Source organism: Pseudorasbora parva, chromosome 20 (assembly GCF_024679245.1).
Source record: "Pseudorasbora parva isolate DD20220531a chromosome 20, ASM2467924v1, whole genome shotgun sequence".
Lineage (NCBI taxonomy): Eukaryota > Metazoa > Chordata > Actinopteri > Cypriniformes > Gobionidae > Pseudorasbora > Pseudorasbora parva.
Window position 1 is genome coordinate 23,080,319 of NC_090191.1, and position 21,930 is coordinate 23,102,248.

Sequence of the window (21,930 nt, forward strand, 5' to 3'; positions counted from 1 at the left end):
TGGCATAGCAACACAACTCATATGACACATTACTTTTACTATTACACACAACACTAGTATATTTGCTACTGATTATGTACCATATGGATTAATTTCATAATATTCCCCCAAAAAAACGACCCAAAAAGCTTTCAGAACACTCCACACAACACACACTCCTTTTCGATGCCACCGCCACAGCAAAAAAAATACATTTAAATCTATATATATATATATATATATATATATATATATATATATATATATATATACACATACACATAAAATTGATATATATATATATATATATATATATATATATATATATATATATATATATATATATGTCTTTTCATGGACAGGTAAACTATTTATTCTCTGCTACAGCCCCAATTGTTTCCTTCCAGGCTTGTCATTTCAGTATATAAACTGGTTTTGCACACTTCATTTTGACAGCATTCCAGTTCAGATTGTTGGATTGAATATTGTCTTTGTTAAACTACTTAATGCAACTTGATTATCAGATTTCCCCTTCTCTAATAAAACAACATGGGGTAATTTAAAAAAAAATAAACGTGGTCGCTGTTTTGTGTGTGTGTGTCTGTGCGTGTGTGTGTTTGTGCGTGCGTGCGTGCGTGCGTGCGTGCGTGCGTGCGTGCGTGTGTGTGTGTGTGTGTGTGTGTGTGTGTGTGAGACTGCCATCTCAATAGTTTATTGAATGTAATATGAGAGATCTCGTTCAATTCTGGAGACTGCTAAATATTTGAACGTGCGTACTTATTACAACCACCAGATGTCTCCATCTGCTTGAACACATTGTGAAATTTGATACATAAGATCACTTTCAAACTTAACCATTCATGAAGCTGTAGGTAAGGGTGGTGGTGGGTCCAAATATAAATGTTTACTCTTCTTCATTATATTACTATTGACAGTTTTATTGAACAAATGCCAGAAAAGACATTAAAAGGCAGGCCCTGATGACGTCATTTATTTAAAACAGATCACATTTATAACCTGAGCTAATTCTACTTTGATAAGAGTGATTTATGTTTATTATCCAATGATAAAGAAAGCCTTGACCATTGTTTTCAAACCTCTTTGTCTCAGCCAAACGTAGACGTGGAAAATGTTTGAGTTTGTTCTCCAGCTGTGCAGCTCATTTAGTATGAAAAAAGTCTACAGCCTCCTCTTGAGAAGCTAGAAAGTCCGATTTCACTATGGCATAACCAAAACGGTTGCCTGGTGTGTCATACATACCTTTTTTTCCTTGAACAAACAGATGACGAATTGATTCTCCAGGTCACTGGAAACCATTTGTTGTTGAGTATTTAAAATGACACATTTATAGACATCCTGTAAGCGTTGACTTGAAACTTGATCTGTTGATTTATGCAGTCAAATGTGTTAAGGCCAAACAAAGAGAAAGGCCCAACTGAATAGCTGGTCTTACAAGCTAGCTTTAAAAACAAATGTGACCGTTTGAAGAATTTTCTTCAAGGTCTTGAACAAAAATTATAGTTCAGCACTGAAGTAAAATGACAGAATTGGATTTTATTTACTTATTTTGGCTATTTTCCTCCCTTTTATATACATGCATACCTAGAAACCTCTCATCAGATGTGGATGTGTACAGGCACATTCCAGTGGACACCTTCAGACGTCGAAGCGATAACCACATGCATGAACACACTCTCTCGTTGTTTCATACATGAAGCACAATATGAGACTAGATTGCAGCTGTCATGACTAATGTTGAAGAGCTATTATATGGGTTTTACACTGAGACTGGAATTAGGGGCTTAAATGGAGACAGTGTGATGATCAGTCCATTGAAGGCGAGTTGAACTGAACCCATTTACAGTTAATTCCCAAATGAATAGTGGCAAGAGACAGTAATATCAGCCCTGCGTCCCAATTCGCATACTTATACTAAGTCCTAAAAGTATGTACTCTTTTGTGAAGAAAAAGTACATATTTTAAGTGTGTAGCAGAAAAGTATGCAAGCTTTGGGACACTACTTCATCGTCTTTAACGGACTCTGTCGACTTAGTTACATGCATCCCATCTCCGTTTAAACTGCCCTTTCAATCATTGTCATGGTTCGAATCCTCCACATTCAGATTAATCTCCTACCATATCGGAGAGAAATGTAGTCGTACATTGATTTGTCATGTGTGTGTCTTTAATGCAGAGACTCTCATGTGTTTGCAGTTTAAATATAATGAAGCATAGTTTTTGCATTATCAAGTTAATGGCAAAACGTGTCATTACAAAAGTTCAAAATGCTGCTGCAGATAAAATATAATATAGATCGCCAGGTTAAATACCGGTACTTATAATTGATCACTCAAACCTTTATCTAAACCTCTCTAATAACTGTCGGATGTGCGAGTCCGGTGGTTATTAGAGAGGTTTTTGTAGTTTTTTAACACTTTTTATCCGCGTTTGCAGTTCTCGCAATGGGTTGTGGGCAATATCAGCCGTTAAGAGTGTGCTTCGAATTCGGACCGAAAATAGTAGACCATCCGGATATCTTTGGAATACTCTTATCAGCATACCACGGTTTGGGACATACTAATTCTATTTTCGAATACTATTTAGTATGGATAGTATGCGAATTGGGACGCAGGGCAGGTTTTATATATTAAGAACTAATGACATAAGACGCACCTGAAAGCAATGACTGAGAACATGACACATGAAACGAGGGAACCAATCAGAACCTGATAATGAGACTAGGGAAGCACAAGACACGGGGCACGTTCAAGCTCAAACCGGCGCGCAACATTTTGCTACGGTTTCCAGGTTGAACGCCATGTTTCCTGGAAAACGGTGTGCAACGGGGTTTGAGATTTTCTCTTGTTTGGTGGGTGCATCAGAAATGTCAGCCCAATCAGCAGCAACATGTAACCGTGCGGTGTTAAAGAGACAGCTCGCGCAATGGGACCAAGTAAATTTACAAATGTGTCCACTGCAGCTCGGTATACGCATCAATTGAAGATATCAGAAGACACGTTTGTCTTTACATCCAGAAATACGAAGCAAATGTCGGATCACAATGATTAGGAACCACAGTTTCCACAAATACCTTCACTCTTTTATTCTAGACGGAAAGGGCAGTGAAACATTGAGCGTGTTTTCCAGTAATTAAACGTGTTTATACCGAAATCAGGCTCTGAAAAATTATTCAAAAAGAACACAAAGAATGGCCTTCTCAGCTGCCATAGTTGCAACTCCTGCTTCATCAGAAAAGGGTGTTCAGCGTACCACTGTTTCTGTGAAAAAAAAAAAAAAAAAAAAAAAAAAAAAAACCTTTGCAATGTTTTGTCTGGCAATGTTTTGCCATGATTTTTGCAATGTTTTGCCACAATCAGATGAGGGCAAGGAAGTCACATGACTGACGTGACTATGAAGACTACAAAATAAAAGACAATGAAACTAAACCACAACAAATGGTGACAGACAGATTTCCTCTTTAAATTATTTTAAGATGGTGCAAGCAAACAAGTAGGGATGTGAGAAACGAAGCCTTTCAAAGCTTCGAATCAATTAAACCAATTGCTTGATAAAATGATTCACTGTTCACAAGTGTTCGAAACGCCGGCTGCTCAAAACAGTGGAAATGCAACAAAAAAGTTTTTTTGTTTTGTTTTTTGTTTTGTTTTAACAAATACATTACAAATGTTTTATTGAAAGTAAAATGCTATTAACTAATCATCTAACTAGATTAAATATCAAGTGTAATATGTGTTCTTTTAGCAATTTTCAGGTCTTGGATCCATGAATTGCTTAGCTAAACAGGTCAATAATAGACTCTTAGCTACTATCATTCCTTTAAATGACATTACTGTCTAAGTGAAACGTGTACAAATATATAAAACTTATCAAAGATCAGGTAAAACCCACAGACACTTGTTCAACGGTTCGCCAATGGGGGGAGGATGACCTCAGTGAATCCGCATGATATGGGTTCACAGATCATCGCCCCCAGCAGCAAACCATTGAAATGTCGTAACATTTATAAAAAGCTATGACGTAACGAAGCCTCGTTTACTGAAACCACGTGACTTTGGCAGTTTGATACACGCTCTGAACCACTGATTTGAAACCAAAGATTCGTAAAGGTTTTGAAGCTTAATGAAGCAGTGTTTTGAACGCGCCCATCACTACAAACAAGTTCCTCAAGAATCATCTGCAAACTCATGAATTAAAACCTTGCTTTCAAGGAGCTAACTATATCTAGAAACTAGCTGTATGCAATCACCCAGCATCTGTGCAACAGCTTAGCTACGCCCTAGCAGCCACCCAAAAACACAGGTACAACGTAGTTTCCTGACAGCAACGTTTGCACATTTCAGAAAAGTATGTAGTTAGCATTACTAAGAATAAAGGTGCGAACATTTTGCGAAGAGATTATACAACATGTTCCATACAACATATCTTTGTTGATACTGGAACAACATTCCAATCAACCAGTCAGATTTGAGAGACAAGTTATGTCAGTTTACTGTTTATGTTTTATATAAAGTTTAGGCTTATAACATTCCCCTTTGATTTTAGGGATAACTTATGAGGTTAGGTTTAGGGGTAGGGGGTTAGTTCACCCAAAAAGGAAATTTATGTCATTAATGACTCTTAACGACTTGTTCCACACCCGTAAGACCTCCGTTCATCTTCAGAACACAGTTTAAGATATTTTGTATTTTAGTCCGACAGCGTATCTAAGTGTATACACACTATACTGTCCATGTCCAGAAAGGTGTGGACAGTACAGTTTGAATCTTTATTTGAGGTTTGAAAACAAACGCGGAAGACCAGACAATGCTGAATAAAGTCGTTGTTTTTGCTATTTTTCCAACCAAAAAGTATTTTCGATGCTTCAAGAGATTCTAAATAACTACCTGATGTCACATATGGACTACTTTGATGATGTTTTTATTCCCTTTCTGAAAACAAAGTAAACAAAAAATCTGCACACTGCTATTTGCTGCTCCCAAAAATGTATTAATAAGGACAACGTTTTGACCCAAAGAAACCCTGACGAAGACCCTTTGGGTCGAAAGGTTGTCCTTTTTATTACATTTTTGGGAGCAGCAAATAGAAGTGTGCAGATTTTTGGTTTACTTTGATTTATGCTTTATTGAATCTAGCACCTGCAAAAGTTTCACTGGATGTGCGCACAATTTTTCCTTTTCCTTTTTTTAATTTGTTTTATTCCCTTTCTGGACATGGACAGTGTGCCTACACTTAGATACGCTCTCTGACTAAATCTAAAATATCTTAAACTGTGTTCTGAAGATGAACAGAGGTCTTACGGGTGTGGAACAACATTAGGGTGAGTCATTAATGACATCAATTTCATTTTTGGGTGAACTAACTCTTTCAAACTAATTTTTCAGGCAGGAATGTGGTTCCAGGATCAACAGGAACATGTCATACTTGGCGAAATCATGGTGACCGTATTCGCCAGCTCACACTATCGAGATTTTTGCTGGTCAATGTGTCAAATTTGTTGGTCAACGCGCTAAATTTGCGTGACCAACGTTGCAAAATCTTCATGGGGTAATCTTTCGCCCTCACACAAAAGTCCCAATCGCATGGATTCTAATTGAAATGGTATTCGCTGAAATTGGCTGAAAGGTGTGGTCACATTTGCTGTTATTAGCTATATTTTCCTGGGTGAAATCCAGTCTCATTTCAATAGGAATTCATGCAAATTCTTCCAAATGGTCATGCAAATTTGGTGCAGAAAGTGTCTTCTGTTTGAGCTGTGCTTCAAACATCACTGGACTAGAAAGAAAGGTTCATGACATTTTTTGGCAGTGGAATTTCGTTAATGTGTCCTTACCTGCGCAATGGTACATGTGACAGCACCTTAATGGTAAGCTATTTAACCATTTTTGGAGAGTAATCCTACCTTAGACATGACTCATGTAAGAAAACATCACTTATGTTTATGTTTAACCAAGTTTGTGTATAGGACAGAAAAAGAGCATGGAATGCAGGCCACCTTCTGTTATTGGAAAAAAACAGTAAATACTTGTGTCACTGGTTTTCTTTAAAATGGATAGGTTTAAGTTTGTTTGGAAATGACTTTTTTTCTTCCAGAGAGCTCTTGAGACCTTTGAAGTTTATCTAAGAAACCAGAGCTGGACCGAGCTAAAGCAGTTTTTTTTAGATTAATATAAAGAATACAAGAAGAAATTAAATCTATCTTAGTTCATTTCAAACTACTTTGAGATCGATTTATGTGATCTTTTGGACAATATGCCTGTATTTTTCAGTAATCTACTTACTATGCATAATTATACAGGTAAAGGTAAACTCAGTGGTAAAGAATGAGCTTGCAGAAACAAGTATGCCATTTATCCGGCTTTACTGTCGCCCTGAGGGACTCTGCTGCACCTTAAATTTGACAGCACAATCCAAGAGATGATCTTAGTGTTAATGAATAGGTTCCACATAAATTAAACAAAATGATATGGTTGCATTTTGCATGTTTTTATTTTCTTTCTCCTTTGTTTTGCTCCCTTAATTTTTTTTTTTTTTTTTGCATAATTTGGAATTGTTCATGACAATGGATAAATCAACGGTAAATCTTTGGCATTGTTTGCTAACCCTTTGATGTATGATTGATGTCTATGTCTTTAAAAACACATTTTGAACCATGCCAATTTTAGATCCAATCTATATATGGGTGAACATATCCCATATGTTTTATTATATGTTTTTTTTTAAATAATAATAATAATATGTATGTATGTATGTATGTATATAGATAGATAGATAGATAGATAGATAGATAGATAGATAGATAGATAGATAGATAGATAGATAGATAGATAGATAGATAGATAGATAGATAGATAGATAGATAGATAGATAGGCAGGCTACTGTTAAAATGTTACCTATTTTTAAAACCACAAATGTTGCAAGAACTGCACTGAGTGATCATTTGATGATGGATGTGTGTTATCTGCATTGTTTTTAAGATAATCACGGAAAAAAATATTAATATAGCCTACCATAATTCATGACACCAATTATGTCAGTCAGAGAATATGCAAATATAACAAGAATCCTGATTGGTCAAAATACCAAGTAACAATGGAATATGCAAAGTGAACTTGAGTTAATACAGTCTATGTACCGACTGCTTATAATTATACATGTACAATGTACATTTGAAATAGATAAAGTATTTCACTAAAGACCATTTCTGAGTGTGTTTTGCAAGGTTAGTTTAGGCTAATGGTGTGACTCAATCAGCTCCCCGTAAGGGCACTCATCAGGACGCAAGTCAGTGGGCTGACTCCCTGATCAGTGACTACTGAACTAGGGAGCTGATTGAGACGCACCCTAAGTGTCATGATCCAGTGTGTGTTTGCGTGCGTGCGTGTGTGTGCGTGTGCGCGCTCCGCCTCCAAGCCACTACACCAAACACGAGGCTTGAGGCAGTAACTCACTGCGGTATGGAACAAGACACCTCATTTCATCAATGACACGAACAGGAGGAGTTCATATGAACATTATCAACATGTTGTGAGATGTAATAATGACAGCGGATTAACTAAACAAACTGGAGGAGGTCTTAAACGGTGCCGGAGAACAAACAACGCACAAGAGGTAAAGCTGCTCATTTAGGCTACTCATTAATATTAAGTACAACTTGTAAACTTTTGTCAGTGAATTCCTTTACGAAAAACTACAGGTTGTTTCTCTTTTTTCAGAAAAAACCTCAACAACAACAAAAAAACATTACTTGTTAATTTAAGTGCTGTTTTAGGTATTTGTTAATAGTTCATTACTCATACTAAGGCTATAGGCTATATGAATTAAATGGGAGATTTGTAACGTTCTCAAACAACTAACGAACCTGAAATCAATTAACATGAACAGTACAATATAATACGATGATATTCGTTTATAATAGGCTATTATATGTAAAATATATTTTGTAGGCTATACTGTAATCCCATCACTGCATCATCGTTTCACTACAGTACATTTTTGTAAGATAATGGTTACCTAGGCAGCTATTTATAAGTATAATAGGTGCTTGTTTTGGCCGTATTTTAGTTTATTCAAAGATAAATTTCCCCACTAGAAAAGACTTACATAATTATCTAAACAAACACAACCTGTGACTTAACAGAGTTAAAAGCATGATATTATTACATTACTATTGATCCGTCTGTCTGTCAGACGGATCAAATAGCTACAATACAGACAGACATCTGTCTGTCTGTCAATTGATATGTAGCCTATGTCTGTCTGTCTCTTTATCTGACTGTTAATTGATATGCAAATATCTGTCTCTTTGTCTGTCAGTTGATATTTCTGTCTGAATACATCTATCTGTCAAATGAAATGTATGTATCTGTCTGTCTGTCTGTCTGTCTGTCTGTCTGTCTGTCTTTGTCTGACTTACTGTCATGCCTGTCTGTCAATTGATATGTCTGTCTATCTGTATCTATCAATCTCTGTCTTTCTATCTGTATATCTTTTTGTATGTCTCTGTCTGTCTGTCTGCCAATTGATCTATCTATCTATCTATCTATCTATCTATCTATCTATCTATCTATCTATCTATCTATCTATCTATCTATCTATCTATCTATCTATCTATCTATCTATCTATCTGTCTGTCTGTCTGTCTGTCTGTCTGTCTGTCTGTCTGTCTGTCTGTCTGTCTGTCATGCAATTAATTAAATACCCTTGCAAAAGGTTATGTGGTGGTTCTATGGTATGATTTTAATAATACAGTACTTACTGCATTTACAGTGAACAGAATATTGATTGAGTGTTATATTTATTGAATGTCTTTCTAAACCTACTGACTTTTAAAACATGGTATGCGTATTTGACAGACAACGGGATAATAAGTGCACATCAACTCATTGTCGTCTCTATTTTTTTGTTTCTGGAAGTTTTTCCTGCACGTTTCTATTGTGTTGGCTTAAAGGATGATCGTCTTCACGCTCTGCCTGTACTTGTGGTCCTGGCTGTCATCCATTCACTGTCTGGAGTTTCGCTATCATAACAGTGTGGAAGTGGAGCAGTACTTAAAAGACATCAACAGGACGTATCCTGAGATCACACATCTACACAGCATCGGCCAGTCTATTGAAGGTAATGCAGCATTAAACACAATCATGACAATGTTTTCCTATATGTGTCTTCTGTGAGTTAAGTTCGTCTCTGTCTGTATGTATTCCTGCAGAAGAGCACAGTGTTGTACAGTTTGAGGGCAGGGAAATACTGACAGATGCATGCAACAGGTTCAAACTTATTGCCTGGCCATTCATTAAAGAGCTTATTGTGCAACAAATATTTTTATGATTCTGCAAACAGCAGCAGCAGTACAGTGAGCCAAATTTGTATATATGTATGCATGCATGCATAAAACATTTATCTAATTTGATTGGCCTGATTTACAGTCGCTCAGCACTGGTATTTTTCAATGTTTGTGGATTCAAGACAGGGAATGCCAGTGTGTTTATTTTGCTGCACTGTAAAAAACTTGTGTTGGTTTTTGTTGGTTTAACTTAAAAAAGTAACTAACCTGGTTGCCTTAAAATTTAGTTTTTTGAAATAAAAAAATTGATAAATCATGAAAATAGCATTATTTGGCATGTTTCACTGCATCATCAGAAATAAAACACACACAATTACCCAACATGCTTACAAAATCTTTTAATAATATTTTAATAAAGGTTGTCGAATCGCAAAAAAAAAATTCATTATCAACTCAAAATTTTAATTTCAATGAACTCAAAATTTTACGGCAACCAGGTAACTTTTTTTCTAAATAATTGTTTACAGTGTGTGGCTTTTTTTAATTATTTTTTTATTTACAAATATAACCAGGAGGTACATTAGGATTAAATTATTTAAAAAAGTAAGAATAAGAAGAATATAAATTATAATAAAAAAATAAGCTAAAAATAAATCAAAACATTAAAAAAATTACAATAAATAAAACATTTTAAAATATTAACAACTTTACATCTGTTATTTATTAATATTGATTAAGGTATTGTTGAGAGAAAAATGAATTAAGTAATATTCCTTACATAATATACAACACATGGCATAAGTGAAATAAACAACAACAAAAAACATTTATGAGATAAAATGTGGTCCTTATAGGGTTAGTTCACCCAAAAATTATGATTAGCCCATGATCCATATTTAACCCGTTATGATGTAAAAAAAAAGAAAATGGGTTCTGGTGGACTGACTTCTGTATTCAACTTACGGAAAAGCATGCTGCAGCAATTATGTTGGACATAGCTTAAGCATTTTGAAATGTAAGAGATGCCTTACACTTTCTTCGTAAGTTGAATACGGAAGGCAGTCATATAGCTACATAAGTGTCATACATCTAGGATGGCTTGAGGATGAGTAAATTATAGGATAATTTTCATTTTTTGGTGAACTATCCCTTTAGTAAATCGACAGACATATGAACTCCAAAAATAAATGAGGAAAAAATATGTAGGAATTTTACACAGAATAGGCTAAGATATGACATCAGACTCTGTATCTGTAGTTTATCTTTTAAAAAACAAAACAAATTTAACAAATAAATGCAGTGCAAACATGCAGCTTTAAAATTTGCACAATAGGTCGAAATGGGAAACATTTCCTCATGAGCTGGTGTGGGGTCTTTTTCTGTCAATGGAAGTGATTGATTTTGCACGAATGATTCACAACTAGTGAAAACTACGTAGCATTGCATTCTTGCACTGTGGTTTTGTTTGGAAATATTTTTAAGGATTTTAGAGAAGAAATAACCTATCACTTGCAATCGTAGTTTGAATTGGGGATGGATATCTTATCGTTTGCGATATACCGGTACAAATTCTCGCCAGAATTAGTATTCCCGCGATAAACCTAGTTGATGACGCGACCCATTCGCAGCCCACGTGACGTGCAGAGTGAGAACAACGATGGCCGAAGCTGCGGAGGAGATTATCGCTAAACGAGGATTTACAGGTACAATCTGGAACCTGTACACAGATGTATTTTAACTCACTGAGCGCATGAGATATCTGCTCGTTGTCAAGTGATCCTTAAAAGCGCGCTATTTCAGTTCATCTCATTTGACGCACTATAAACACTAGTGTGAAGCGCCCGACTGAGAGCGCTCAGTGTTTCACACACTCAAAGAGAGAGCAAGACAGTCTTGCATATCACGCAGAATTAACGTGTTACACGTAAACCATATTCTTTGGTGTATTTTTCTGTTAAATTACGCCGTTCGTTTGGAATTACTCGGCCTTTGCTGCCGCCGCTCACCTATAAAAGTCCCTGTTTCTATTTCAGCAACTCAGTTCGAGCGAACGCAGATAACGTGTCGTGATTAATATTCATGAACCCATAAGCTCATCAATCCTTAGTGCTGTTGATATTATTACCGTTGTATTATTCGTTTATTTTTATTTTTTTACAGAAACACTGAATGACCAACAATGTCTTAAGCACCAGTCCTAAATTCAGTTAAAATGACATAACTTATGCATTAATACCTTTTAATTCGCACGATTACCAAGTTTTAGTTCAAAATATGTAAGTTATATCTATACATTCAATTATTTGCTTTTCTTTTTTTTTTTGCTTTTCTTTTTAGTAATCTGAAGACATAGTTGAGATTATTACTTTTGCTGTTTGCACTATTTTGCCACTGTTTGCACCAGAGAATATGAATAAATACAGAACCTGTTTACATTTCATAGCTGTGCTTACATTTATGTTGTGATGTTTTTCCATCACAGTTACACTTTTACTGAAGAAAAGTATATCTGCATTTTTCTTCTTCATTTTTGAAAAGGCTGTTGTTTATTATTTTATGAAATGTGTTCATTATAGGAACCTATTTGATGACAGGTAGGCCTATGTTTTACTTTAGATTATTGTATGTTTTTATGAGGCTCTCAAGAATATGTGCAGCTCTCACTTGTAGCCAAAAACATGGTGAATGGTACTACCGTACATTGATATCGTTATTGCAATAAATACAAGATGATAGTCTGAGTATCACCTCTTGTCTACAGCCGAGCACCCATTCTTGTTTGATATTCCTTAAAAAATATATATATTTTTTTAAATTTTAAATGGCAAAATGCTCTAGCATTCATAAGCTGATGCCTTTTAAATTTGAAACTTTCCGAAACTTTTTAGAATCCTGAAGGAGTGTATTTGGCATATAAATATGTCCATACCTCCACTTGTTTTTTTGTTTCATTTGTTGTTGTTTTTTAATTATTATTTTGGCAATGTTTAGCATGAGAATTTAACTCTTTAACAGTGTTAATAAGTCAGAATGTATGAAATAGCTTTAGAACTTGCGCTTTAAGGCCAAAAAGTATCCTTTCTGCTGGTCAGATGTTGGTGTCTAACTACACCTGTGATTTACATTAGGGCTACATTTTGGTCATAGTTATTAAAAAAAAACATCATCACTTGCTGTGAGTGAAGCCCTACTAGTATTATTGCAATTCCAGTAGTATTCATGCATATTGAAACCACAATAGCCTACTTGTATTTTAATGATGTTAAAATTATTATAATCTCTCTCTCATTGCGGAGAGTTTTGTTAATTTAGTGACTTAGATAAAGTTAAATAAAGATCTTGGCCTCTGATCAAACTTCACGTCTTGTAGTTTATAAGCGGAAAATACCAAAGTGGTTGAAGTGTAGCAAAGCAGTTCATATCAGCGGCAAAATCCAGTGAGATAACACAACTCGCTTGAACACTAGTTTCCCATGGTTCTACTCAGGTGCTTGGAAAGACCAGCCAGATTTACTCTATTACCCCAACAAAAGGATCCTGGGTAACTTCAGTGCCATGCTTCAAAGGTCTTTCTCTACGCTTATATGGCCATACTGAAAGAACGTTTTGAAGCAAGCTGTTTTGTCTGGGGATGTTTGAAAGGATAGTTTGCTCATCCTGTTTGTTATTTGAAAGGGAAATCAGTGCAGCTAAAGATGTGCTGTTTTTCCACAGGCGGTCAATCTGACAGTGTTAAACAGAGCCGGTTAATACTGCCCACACAGGAGTACAATGCAGCTCCTGTGCTGAGAGATTGGTTTAACAAATAAAGCTGACCTTTGATTTGCATTTGGGTGACAGACAAGACAGTAGTTTTTTTTTTTTTTTTTTTTTTTCTGAAATAAAATTATTTCCTTGCATCCTTAAGATTCCATGCTAATGGTGAAGGATTTTTCTTATTTTAGTGTTGTATTACGGTGATTCCCAACTTGGAAATAGCATTTAATTTTCAGCATTTAAAGCATTAAACATTTCCACTTTTAAAATATTAGCCAATATTAGGGTAGTGTAAAGCAAAACATAAATTACATTACCATTTAAAATTTTGGGCTCAGTAAATTAAAGGGATGGTTCACCCAAAAATGAAAATTGTCATCATTTACTCACCCATGCTAGGTGGCCACGGTTTCAGTTCAGTTTCTCAATTTTTATGTCTTACTCAGTAATCAACACCAAACCTGTATTACACAGGATATATGTAGAATTATCATTTATAATAATTATAATATAATAATAATATATAATAAAAAAAATATATATATGCTATCATATAAATACATCCTCTGTACGCATGACTTCAAAAACATTAAAGGGATCGATCGTTCACCCAAAAATGAAAATGCTTTCTTCATTTACTCACCCTCATGTTGTTCCAAACCTGTATGAGTTTCTTTGTTCTGCTGAACACAAAAGATATTTGGAAAAATGTTTGTAACAAAGCAGATAGAACAGTCATAATGTTTTTGAAAAGTCATGCTTACTGATGATATATTTATATGATTTAAAAAAAAAAAATATTTATTTATTTATTAATAAAGGCACTTTTATTCTTATAAATTATAATTCTAAATATATCCTGTAAGAAACAATTGAGAAACTGAATGATGTATCCACTCTCTGCCATTCATACCCTGATTTTTTTTCTGTTTAATGAAGTCATTTTTTTGAGTTACCGTGCCACCTAGTTCATGGTCATGTTGTTTACGATTGCAGAGTGATGGAGACATTGGCTTATCTTTGGTGAAGGTGCTGGTAGTCCGTGACATTTTAAGTTGATTCGGTTTGTGGATCAAGTTGCTCTTTTGGCTCAGCACAAAACCATCATTGAGAAGAACACATCCGCTGCCAACTCTCTCTCCCTCTCTCTTTCTCTGTTTTCTCCATCTGATTTAGATGCTAATATCACGCTGTACACGTTCTCTCAACCTCTGTTTTTTATAAGGGTGGTCCTCCATATGCTTCAGACTAAATCTTGTTTCCTTCATCTCTAGACCAGCGGTGTGCCCTAAGGCTGACCCCTGGGCCACTTTAGTTGATTAAAACCTCAAGTAAACCTCTGCTTCCCCAGTTAAATATCTCTACTAATGCAGGTGCCCAAAGATAATCCAAGGACACTGCGGTACCATACCGTTTAATTTAGCTGATGGAGCTGCACTTCAAGAAAGCAACCCTTAATGAAGTTGTTCCCATCTCTTTCATCTCTTGGGAGCCTTTGTTACCGGCCGATTGTAAAGCCCATTTCTCCAATCACTTTAGACCTGTGTAGCCATTGTGCGCTCTTGCTGTTGAGCTAACCTCTTGTCCTAATCCCACCGTGTCGCTTATTTAAGGCCAGGAAATAAGAGACCCGAGCTGGCTAGAGGTAATCTAGGACACCAGCTGCTTAGCCTGGAAGACCGTCCTTGTTTGTTGATTGCCCTGTCTCGGCCTAATCAGTGTTACAGTTGCCCACCAGGGTAAGAACAGGGGTGGAGGCTGACTCTGATTATCACCGATGTAATATTATGTTTCATGCTTGATTAGTTGGGCCTAATTAGCTAAAGCGCTTGTAGGGTGATTATCAAACCCAGACAAATGGCAGTTGTCATTTGGCAACATCGTTGGCTTAATCAAGATTACACTACAGAAATCCTTTAAGCATTCATAATTCTGTACATCATTTTGTCTTGTTTGATAAATAGCAGTAATTGGATTTCAGTTCTGGTAGGAAATAGGGAACAAAAAAAAAACTTGTGTGATTTCTGTAATAAGAGTGGTTGACTCTTTGTAGCCTCTGTTGAAGTCTCAATGCAATGGAAGTAGTGACAGATGTTTTTTATCATAACTACATCTACATGCAAGTGTAACAGATTATCAGGGGGGAAATGTACTTGGTTTTAGATCTTATCTATTATTATTACAATAAGATAAACCAAGACTAGTTGGTTTGTTAATCAACAGTACTGTCTTTTTTTTTTTTTTTTAAATGGGGAACGAATGCACTTCATGAGGCACTCAGAACTTTGAAATGGTTTTAAGTTTGAACTTTGAGTTTTAAAGCACATGCAGATAATACACTTTGGTGGTGATGGAGAAACTGCATGTGAGTATGTGCAAGTGAGATCTATCTGTAAAGGCAGATTGCGGAGACATTTTAATATTTCGTAATCTAATATGTTCATGCTGCGCACCTGGTTGTATGCATTGGTTGATGATTGGATTTTCAGATGTGGACGTTGCACTCAAAAGTGGAGACAGGTAAACAGGGGTGAGGTTAAAGCAGATTAAATGATTGAAGAAGTCCTGCATGCATCATCTGTCATTTTCATCAGAAGGTCCAGTTGTGACATTTTGTTGTCAAACATTAGAGCTCCGGAAACAAAATTAAGAGACCACTTAACATTGGGAAATCATTGTTAAGTGGTCTCTTTTTTTCTAGAGCTGTATGTGATGAAAAAAAAAATGAAACTCATGCTCAGGTGAATTGTTCACAGTAAGATCTATAACTTGCATTTAGAAAAAAAATGGGGTGAAATTTCATATCATGCCGACTTTAAGGAGTCAAATTTAAATCTTACAAACAACACCCAAGATCACTCCTAATCTTTTGTTGCTTTGGGAGTCCAGGTGTGTTAATAGCAGGGCTTATTTTATTACAGTATTTTGGAGCATATTGGACCAGAAGACCATCAACTTAGCAGATGACGAGGCTGTGAATGTGATTTTGTTGTTGTTGTTGTTGTTGTTGTTGTGTGTGTACAGGGCTGACTGTCAAAATGACCTCAGATCAGTATTGACAATGCCACAAAAAACCTGTTAAAGTGCTCTATCGATGGCTTTGTTCCCGCATTCCATTATATCAGCATGCACGTTCGAGCACGTACAAGGTTGCGATGCTCTGACGTACTGCCAAGAAGTCTGCTTTCAAATAGTTTGACCCAGTCAAGAGTTTGACGCAATTAGACTTACAAGTAAGTTTACTTGAGTTGAGTTGAATTCTAAAAGTAGCTAATCAGTTAAAGGTAGAGAACCTGACACTCTTTCTAACAGTGTCAGCAAGACTAAAGAAACTATTGTGGACTTGGAGAGAGGCCCCCTAGTGAGAGTGAACGGCTTCAAGTATCTCAAGGTCCAAACCTCAGAAAGCTTTACATGGACCACACACACCACAGATTAGTTAGGGGGTCACAATAGTACCCATACCTTTGGTGCCTGGGGATGTCTCGGATGGCCCCCATGAACTTTGTAAAGGTGCACAATTGAAAGGGTCCATGCGCAAAAGGGTTTATGCATTTTTTAAGATGTCTAAAGGACAGCAATTTCAAATAGCTTTAAAATCATGTAAGTCTTTTTCTCTTTTGTCTGTGTCAGTGAAAAAAAGTGTAAAAATGTCTGTGAAGAGTAGCATTTGTGTTTGGAATGATGACATTTTAGTATTTAAATTGCAATAAATTATAGAATTTTCACTCAGGTGAGCTATCCATTTAGAGTTTGACCACCAACTATGGATGCACTGTATCAATATACAAAGGTTGCAGTGGTTTCTTGTCAAATAGAGAAAATATTAATATTTTATAAATAGACTAAGTGACTGTCCTGACCACAACCTATCATCACACTTTTCAAAGACATACATTTTACCTGTTGTAGTGTAGGTGTATCTATGCATTACAAGTGAATTTACTGAAAGGCTCACTGGAAAGTGTAACCGAGTTCATTAAATTCATTCACAATATGCACAGTTATTCTTATTTATGCCTACTATGCTAAGAATGGCTTTATTTGCGTTTGCATCTCTGAATTTTAGGCTACTAGTCATAGGCTAAAACAGTTGTCAGATTTTAAATGTGTAGTTCAATATGCTACATTTTCTATATGTTAGGATTCATTATGTTAACAACTTGTAATTACTTCAATTAGCTAATTGGTTCTGCCTAAAATGAATACATGATGTAAGCAAAGTGTGTGATTTGTATACGTACAGTCATGTGAAAAAGTCAGGACACCCTATTAAACATGGTTTTCTGTATCAGGACATAATAATCATCATCTAGTGCTTGTTTGGCAGGTCTTAAAATTTGGAAAATAAAACCTCAGATGAACAACAACAAATTACATATTACACCGTGTCATTGTTAATATAGCAAAAATGAAGTCAAGATGGAAAAACCATGGTTGACAAAGTTAGGACACCCTATCGTTCAATTGCCTGTAGATATGCTTTTAACAGCAATAACTTGAAGTAATAATTTTCTGCATGATTTATCAATCTTTCATGTCATTCTCGAGGAATTTCGGTTGACATTTTTTACAACATTTCTTCAGTTTGTTGAGGTTTGTGGGCATTTGTTTATGCACAGCTCTTGTCACAGCATTTCAGTCAGGATGAGGTCTGCACTTCGACTAGGCCATTGCAACACCTTCATTATTTTCTTTTTCAGCCATTCTGTTGTAGATTTGCTGGTGATCTTTAAATCATTGTTCAGTTGCATGACCCAATTTTGTCCAAGCTTTAGCTGTCGGACAGATGGCCTCACATTTTATTCTAGAATACTTTGGTATACAGAGGAGGTCATGGTCGACTGAATGACTGTGAGGTGCCCAGGTCCTGTGGCTAAAAACAAGCCCCAAATCATCACCCCTCCACCAGCATGCTTGACTTTTTGTATGAAATGTTTTTGCTGATATGCTCTTTTGGTTTTCACTTAAAGTGGTTCTGTGCATTATGGCCAAACACCTCCACTTTGTTCTCGTCTGTCCAAAGGACATTGTTTTAGAAGTCTTATGGTTTGTTCAAATGCAACTCTGCAAACCTAAGCCATGCTGCAGTGTTTTTTTGTTTTTAAGAGAAGAGGCTTTCTCCTTGCAACCCTTCCAAACATGCCATACTTGACCCATCTTTTTCTAATTTTACGCTCATGAACTTTAACGTTTAGATAGAATGTTAACTGAGGCCTGTCGAGTGTAAGGTTTAATTTATGGGTTGTCTGCAATTTTTCTGAGCATTACACAGTCTGATCTTGGGGTGAATTTGCTGGGACGTCCACTCATGGGAAGATTGGTGTCTGTTTTGAATGTCTTCAATGTCATGCATATCTTGTGAATAATCTGCTTCACTGTGGAATGATGGACTTCAAATTGTTTGGAAAATTAGCTTCTCTAAGCATTGCTGATGTCTTTCCTCCTTGTTGGCTTTTTTTGCTAAATAAATAGTGACACAGTGAGATATGTCAGGTGTTGTTCATCTGAGGTTCTATTTTATAAATTAAGACCTGCCAAAAACCAGATTCTTTTTTTTATTTTTTATGATGTCCTGATACAAAAACCCATGGAATTCAATGGGGTGTCATAACAATTTCTCATGACTGCATTTCTGAAATGCATTACTTAGATAACCTGATAGCAGATCTAACTCTGAATTGTATTGTAGGTGCATGTATTTTCTGTAAAACTATATATTGTATTGGAACGTGCTATACAAATAAATGAGAATTGAATCGAATTGAATTAGCTACTTGGATCTGACATCTCAAAAGCAGGATATAAGTTCAGCTTTGCCATCACAGAAATACATTTCATTTTAAATTATATTAAAATGGAAAAGTTATATTAAACTGTAATATTACAGTAATCTTTTTGTGGTCATGGTTCGGATAACTGCATTTCTCTTTTCAAATTCATCTTAAATATTTTTTTTCTCATAGTTTATTTTTTGAAGCAAGCATGCTTTAACTTGTTCAGTGAATGTGAGTTCTCCATATTCAGTAGTCATCTGAGAGACAGAGACAGACAAATAGGGTGAATAAGAGCTAGACGTGAGACTATACGGGGTAGGGTTGCCAGGTGCCTGCCGAAACTGTGCAAAAACATTATTTGAGAATCTGGTTAACTCAGAAAACAGTGAGACATTTATCATGTGACCGGCACAAGATCAACAGTACTTAATTCAGTTGCAAATGCACTGATTCACTAATTGAAACATTTGTTTGCAGTCGATTAACATTTACGTTTTGTCTTTCTAGGAAGAGAACTTTGGGTCTTAATACTGGGTCAACATCCCAGAGAACACAGAACGGGCATCCCGGAATTCAAATATGTGGGAAACATGCACGGAAACGAGGTAATGCTGCCGTGTTCCTTTGTTATCTGTTGGAGAACATAGGTATATTTTAACCAGGTCTTGCATTGTAAGCAGTTCAATATTACAGAATCGCTTCTAAAGAACCCAGTCTTGCATGTCTGTTTTCTTTAGATGAGGCTAAATTAGGAATCGGAGGCTTCTTTAAATAGATCCAGCTCTGCGTTTGTTTAGTTATTTTCTTGTTTGGGCAAGAAGGGGCCAGCACTGGTTTGAAGGGGCGTATTTGGTAAGGGGTGTGTGGGAAAAGCGGTCTGTGCACAAAAGCATTACAGTCCGAGGAACCGGCCGGGACGCCAATGAAGAGCAGTGGACTGTGACCCTCACTGGGAAAAAAAAATCCAAGGTGGGCTGTATAGGGGGGATCTTTTCACCAATGTACCCCGCCTCCATCCCCACTCAGAACTATTATGATTCCAGTACTTCCTGTCTTTGTGAGAAACCAAATATGCTGAAGAAAAACTGTGGTTGGAATTACTATTAGAGCAATGGGTTGGGAAAGCTTGTTTTTATTTAAAAACAAACAATCTTGACTCTATCCCAGTTTAATTTGCAGGGATGACTAATAAGTCTAAAGCATTTGAAATTATGGGTGGCACTTCTGGTTCGGTCTGGACAAATCATTCCAAATACACTTCAATTAATCCTTATCCATGATTTAGCAATTGCATACATTTTCCATCATGCTCTATTTGTGTCCATCAGGAAAAAAAATTAACTCTTGGCATTTTGATGTGACCATGGAATTCTAAGAATATATGTGACGAGCTGTGGATATGGAAAATACAACAGATACTGTAATATTGTGGTCTAATCTCACTTTTGATGGACTTATACCCTAAACAAGTCACTGGAATGCAGTAAGAATTTCTCGTTTTCTCTCCAAATCCCCTCCATTCATGTCTCTTTTGTCTAAGGTAAAATTTGCCCTTAAACAATTGAGTTTAAGGCAGAACAACCAGATTATCTGAAAATACAGCTGACTGGTGGAAGGACTGTTATGTAGTTTTCTAATACTAGAGGTGTGTTTACTTCATGCAGCACTGCTCAGACCAAAGTCTGACCTGCAGTTCATTCTGGTTCGCAAGTCATACTTGAAACTGCACTGATGCCATGTGACTGACGGGTGCCCTTAAAATACAATGAGAGTGTTTCAGAGTTTCTTCAGAAAGCTCTAATGACGACACAGCTGTTTAATGATGACAACAATAGTGTTTTTCGTGTTTTAAGCCTTTAGTTCTGCTAATGCTCAAAGTTTTTAAAACAGTCTTTTCATATAATCTTAACGTTATATTGAGTCATGTTTATAAAAATAAATCTGCTATAAAATACATTTATATATATATATATATATATATATATATATATATATATATATATATATATATATATATATATATATATATATATATATATATATATATATATATATATATATATATATATATAATATAAATAAATAAATAATAGGGCCGGGACTCGATTAAAAAAAATTAATAAATTCCTTGTTGTATAGCTTGCACACAACCATGCTCTTGTCAACGCTTCCATCCTTTCGTTTTTTTAAACAAAATTTCCCATCCACGGGGCCAAGCAAAGCGGTCTCATCAGTTTCTTCATTCATGTTTACTATGGTTTGTTGTTGTCGTGACTCGTGAACTATGCTCGTGAATGCTAGTTGGTGTTTCAGTATAATCGGTCCGTCGAAACTCATTCATTGAGAAGCGTTCCGTGGTGCAAAAAGTGTGGTTAAAATTATTTATTTTTTGTGTAATTAATCTTAATTAACATGTTAAATTCCCGTAATTAATTAATCTTAACACGTTAAAGTCCCGGCCCTAATAGACCCTGCTTTATTGGTATTTAATAGTGCTGTCAAAATTAGAGTGTTAACACCATAAATGCAGCATTTTCAGCATGCAAGTCTCACCCTCGAAAGTTCCTGAACTTTGAAAAAGTACTACCTCGTGAGCAGGGCCGTTTGGAGGGGGAAATATTTATCCGGAACTTCATTTAGACCCTGGTTCCTGCAGTCAAAACACACAGAGTATCACCCCAAAGTTCCTAGTTCCTGCGGTGGAAACGTAGCTATACATAGGTCATATAATTAGAATATCATCAAAAAGTTTATTTATTTCACTAATTCCATTCAAAAAGTGAAACTTGTATATTATATGCATTCATTATACACATACTGATATATTTTAAATTGAAATGTTTATTTCTTTTAATTTTGATGATTATAACTGACTACTAAGGAACATCCCAAATTCAGTATCTCAGAATTAGAATATTGTGAAAAGGTAAATATTGAAGACACCTGGTGCCACACTCTAATCAGCTAATTAAATCAAAACACCTGCAAAGGCCTTTAAATGGTCTCACACAATCATGGGGAAGACTGCTGACTTGACAGTTGTCCAAAAGACGACCATTGACACCTTGCACAAGGAGGGCAAGACACACAAGGTCACTGCAAAAGAGGCTGGCTCT

The 21,930-nt window shown here is 35.9% G+C and overlaps 1 protein-coding gene across 2 annotated transcripts in view; it reads left to right on the forward strand.

Annotated features, from left to right (window-relative positions):
- The first annotated feature begins 7,432 nt into the window (after positions 1-7,432).
- The window catches only part of cpm (carboxypeptidase M), a 63,645-nt gene continuing 49,147 nt past the window's right edge, over positions 7,433-21,930 (forward strand). Inside the window, exons 1-3 of one of the 2 annotated variants that reach the window (XM_067428371.1) lie at positions 7,433-7,609; positions 8,914-9,115; positions 19,322-19,419. In XM_067428371.1, the coding sequence (XP_067284472.1) occupies positions 8,950-9,115; positions 19,322-19,419 (264 nt within the window). In that variant the 5' untranslated portion in view covers positions 7,433-7,609; positions 8,914-8,949. Of the gene's footprint in view, positions 7,610-8,913; positions 9,116-10,904; positions 10,985-19,321; positions 19,420-21,930 lie in introns of those variants that run through there. The other variant, XM_067428372.1, reaches the window with a different exon arrangement.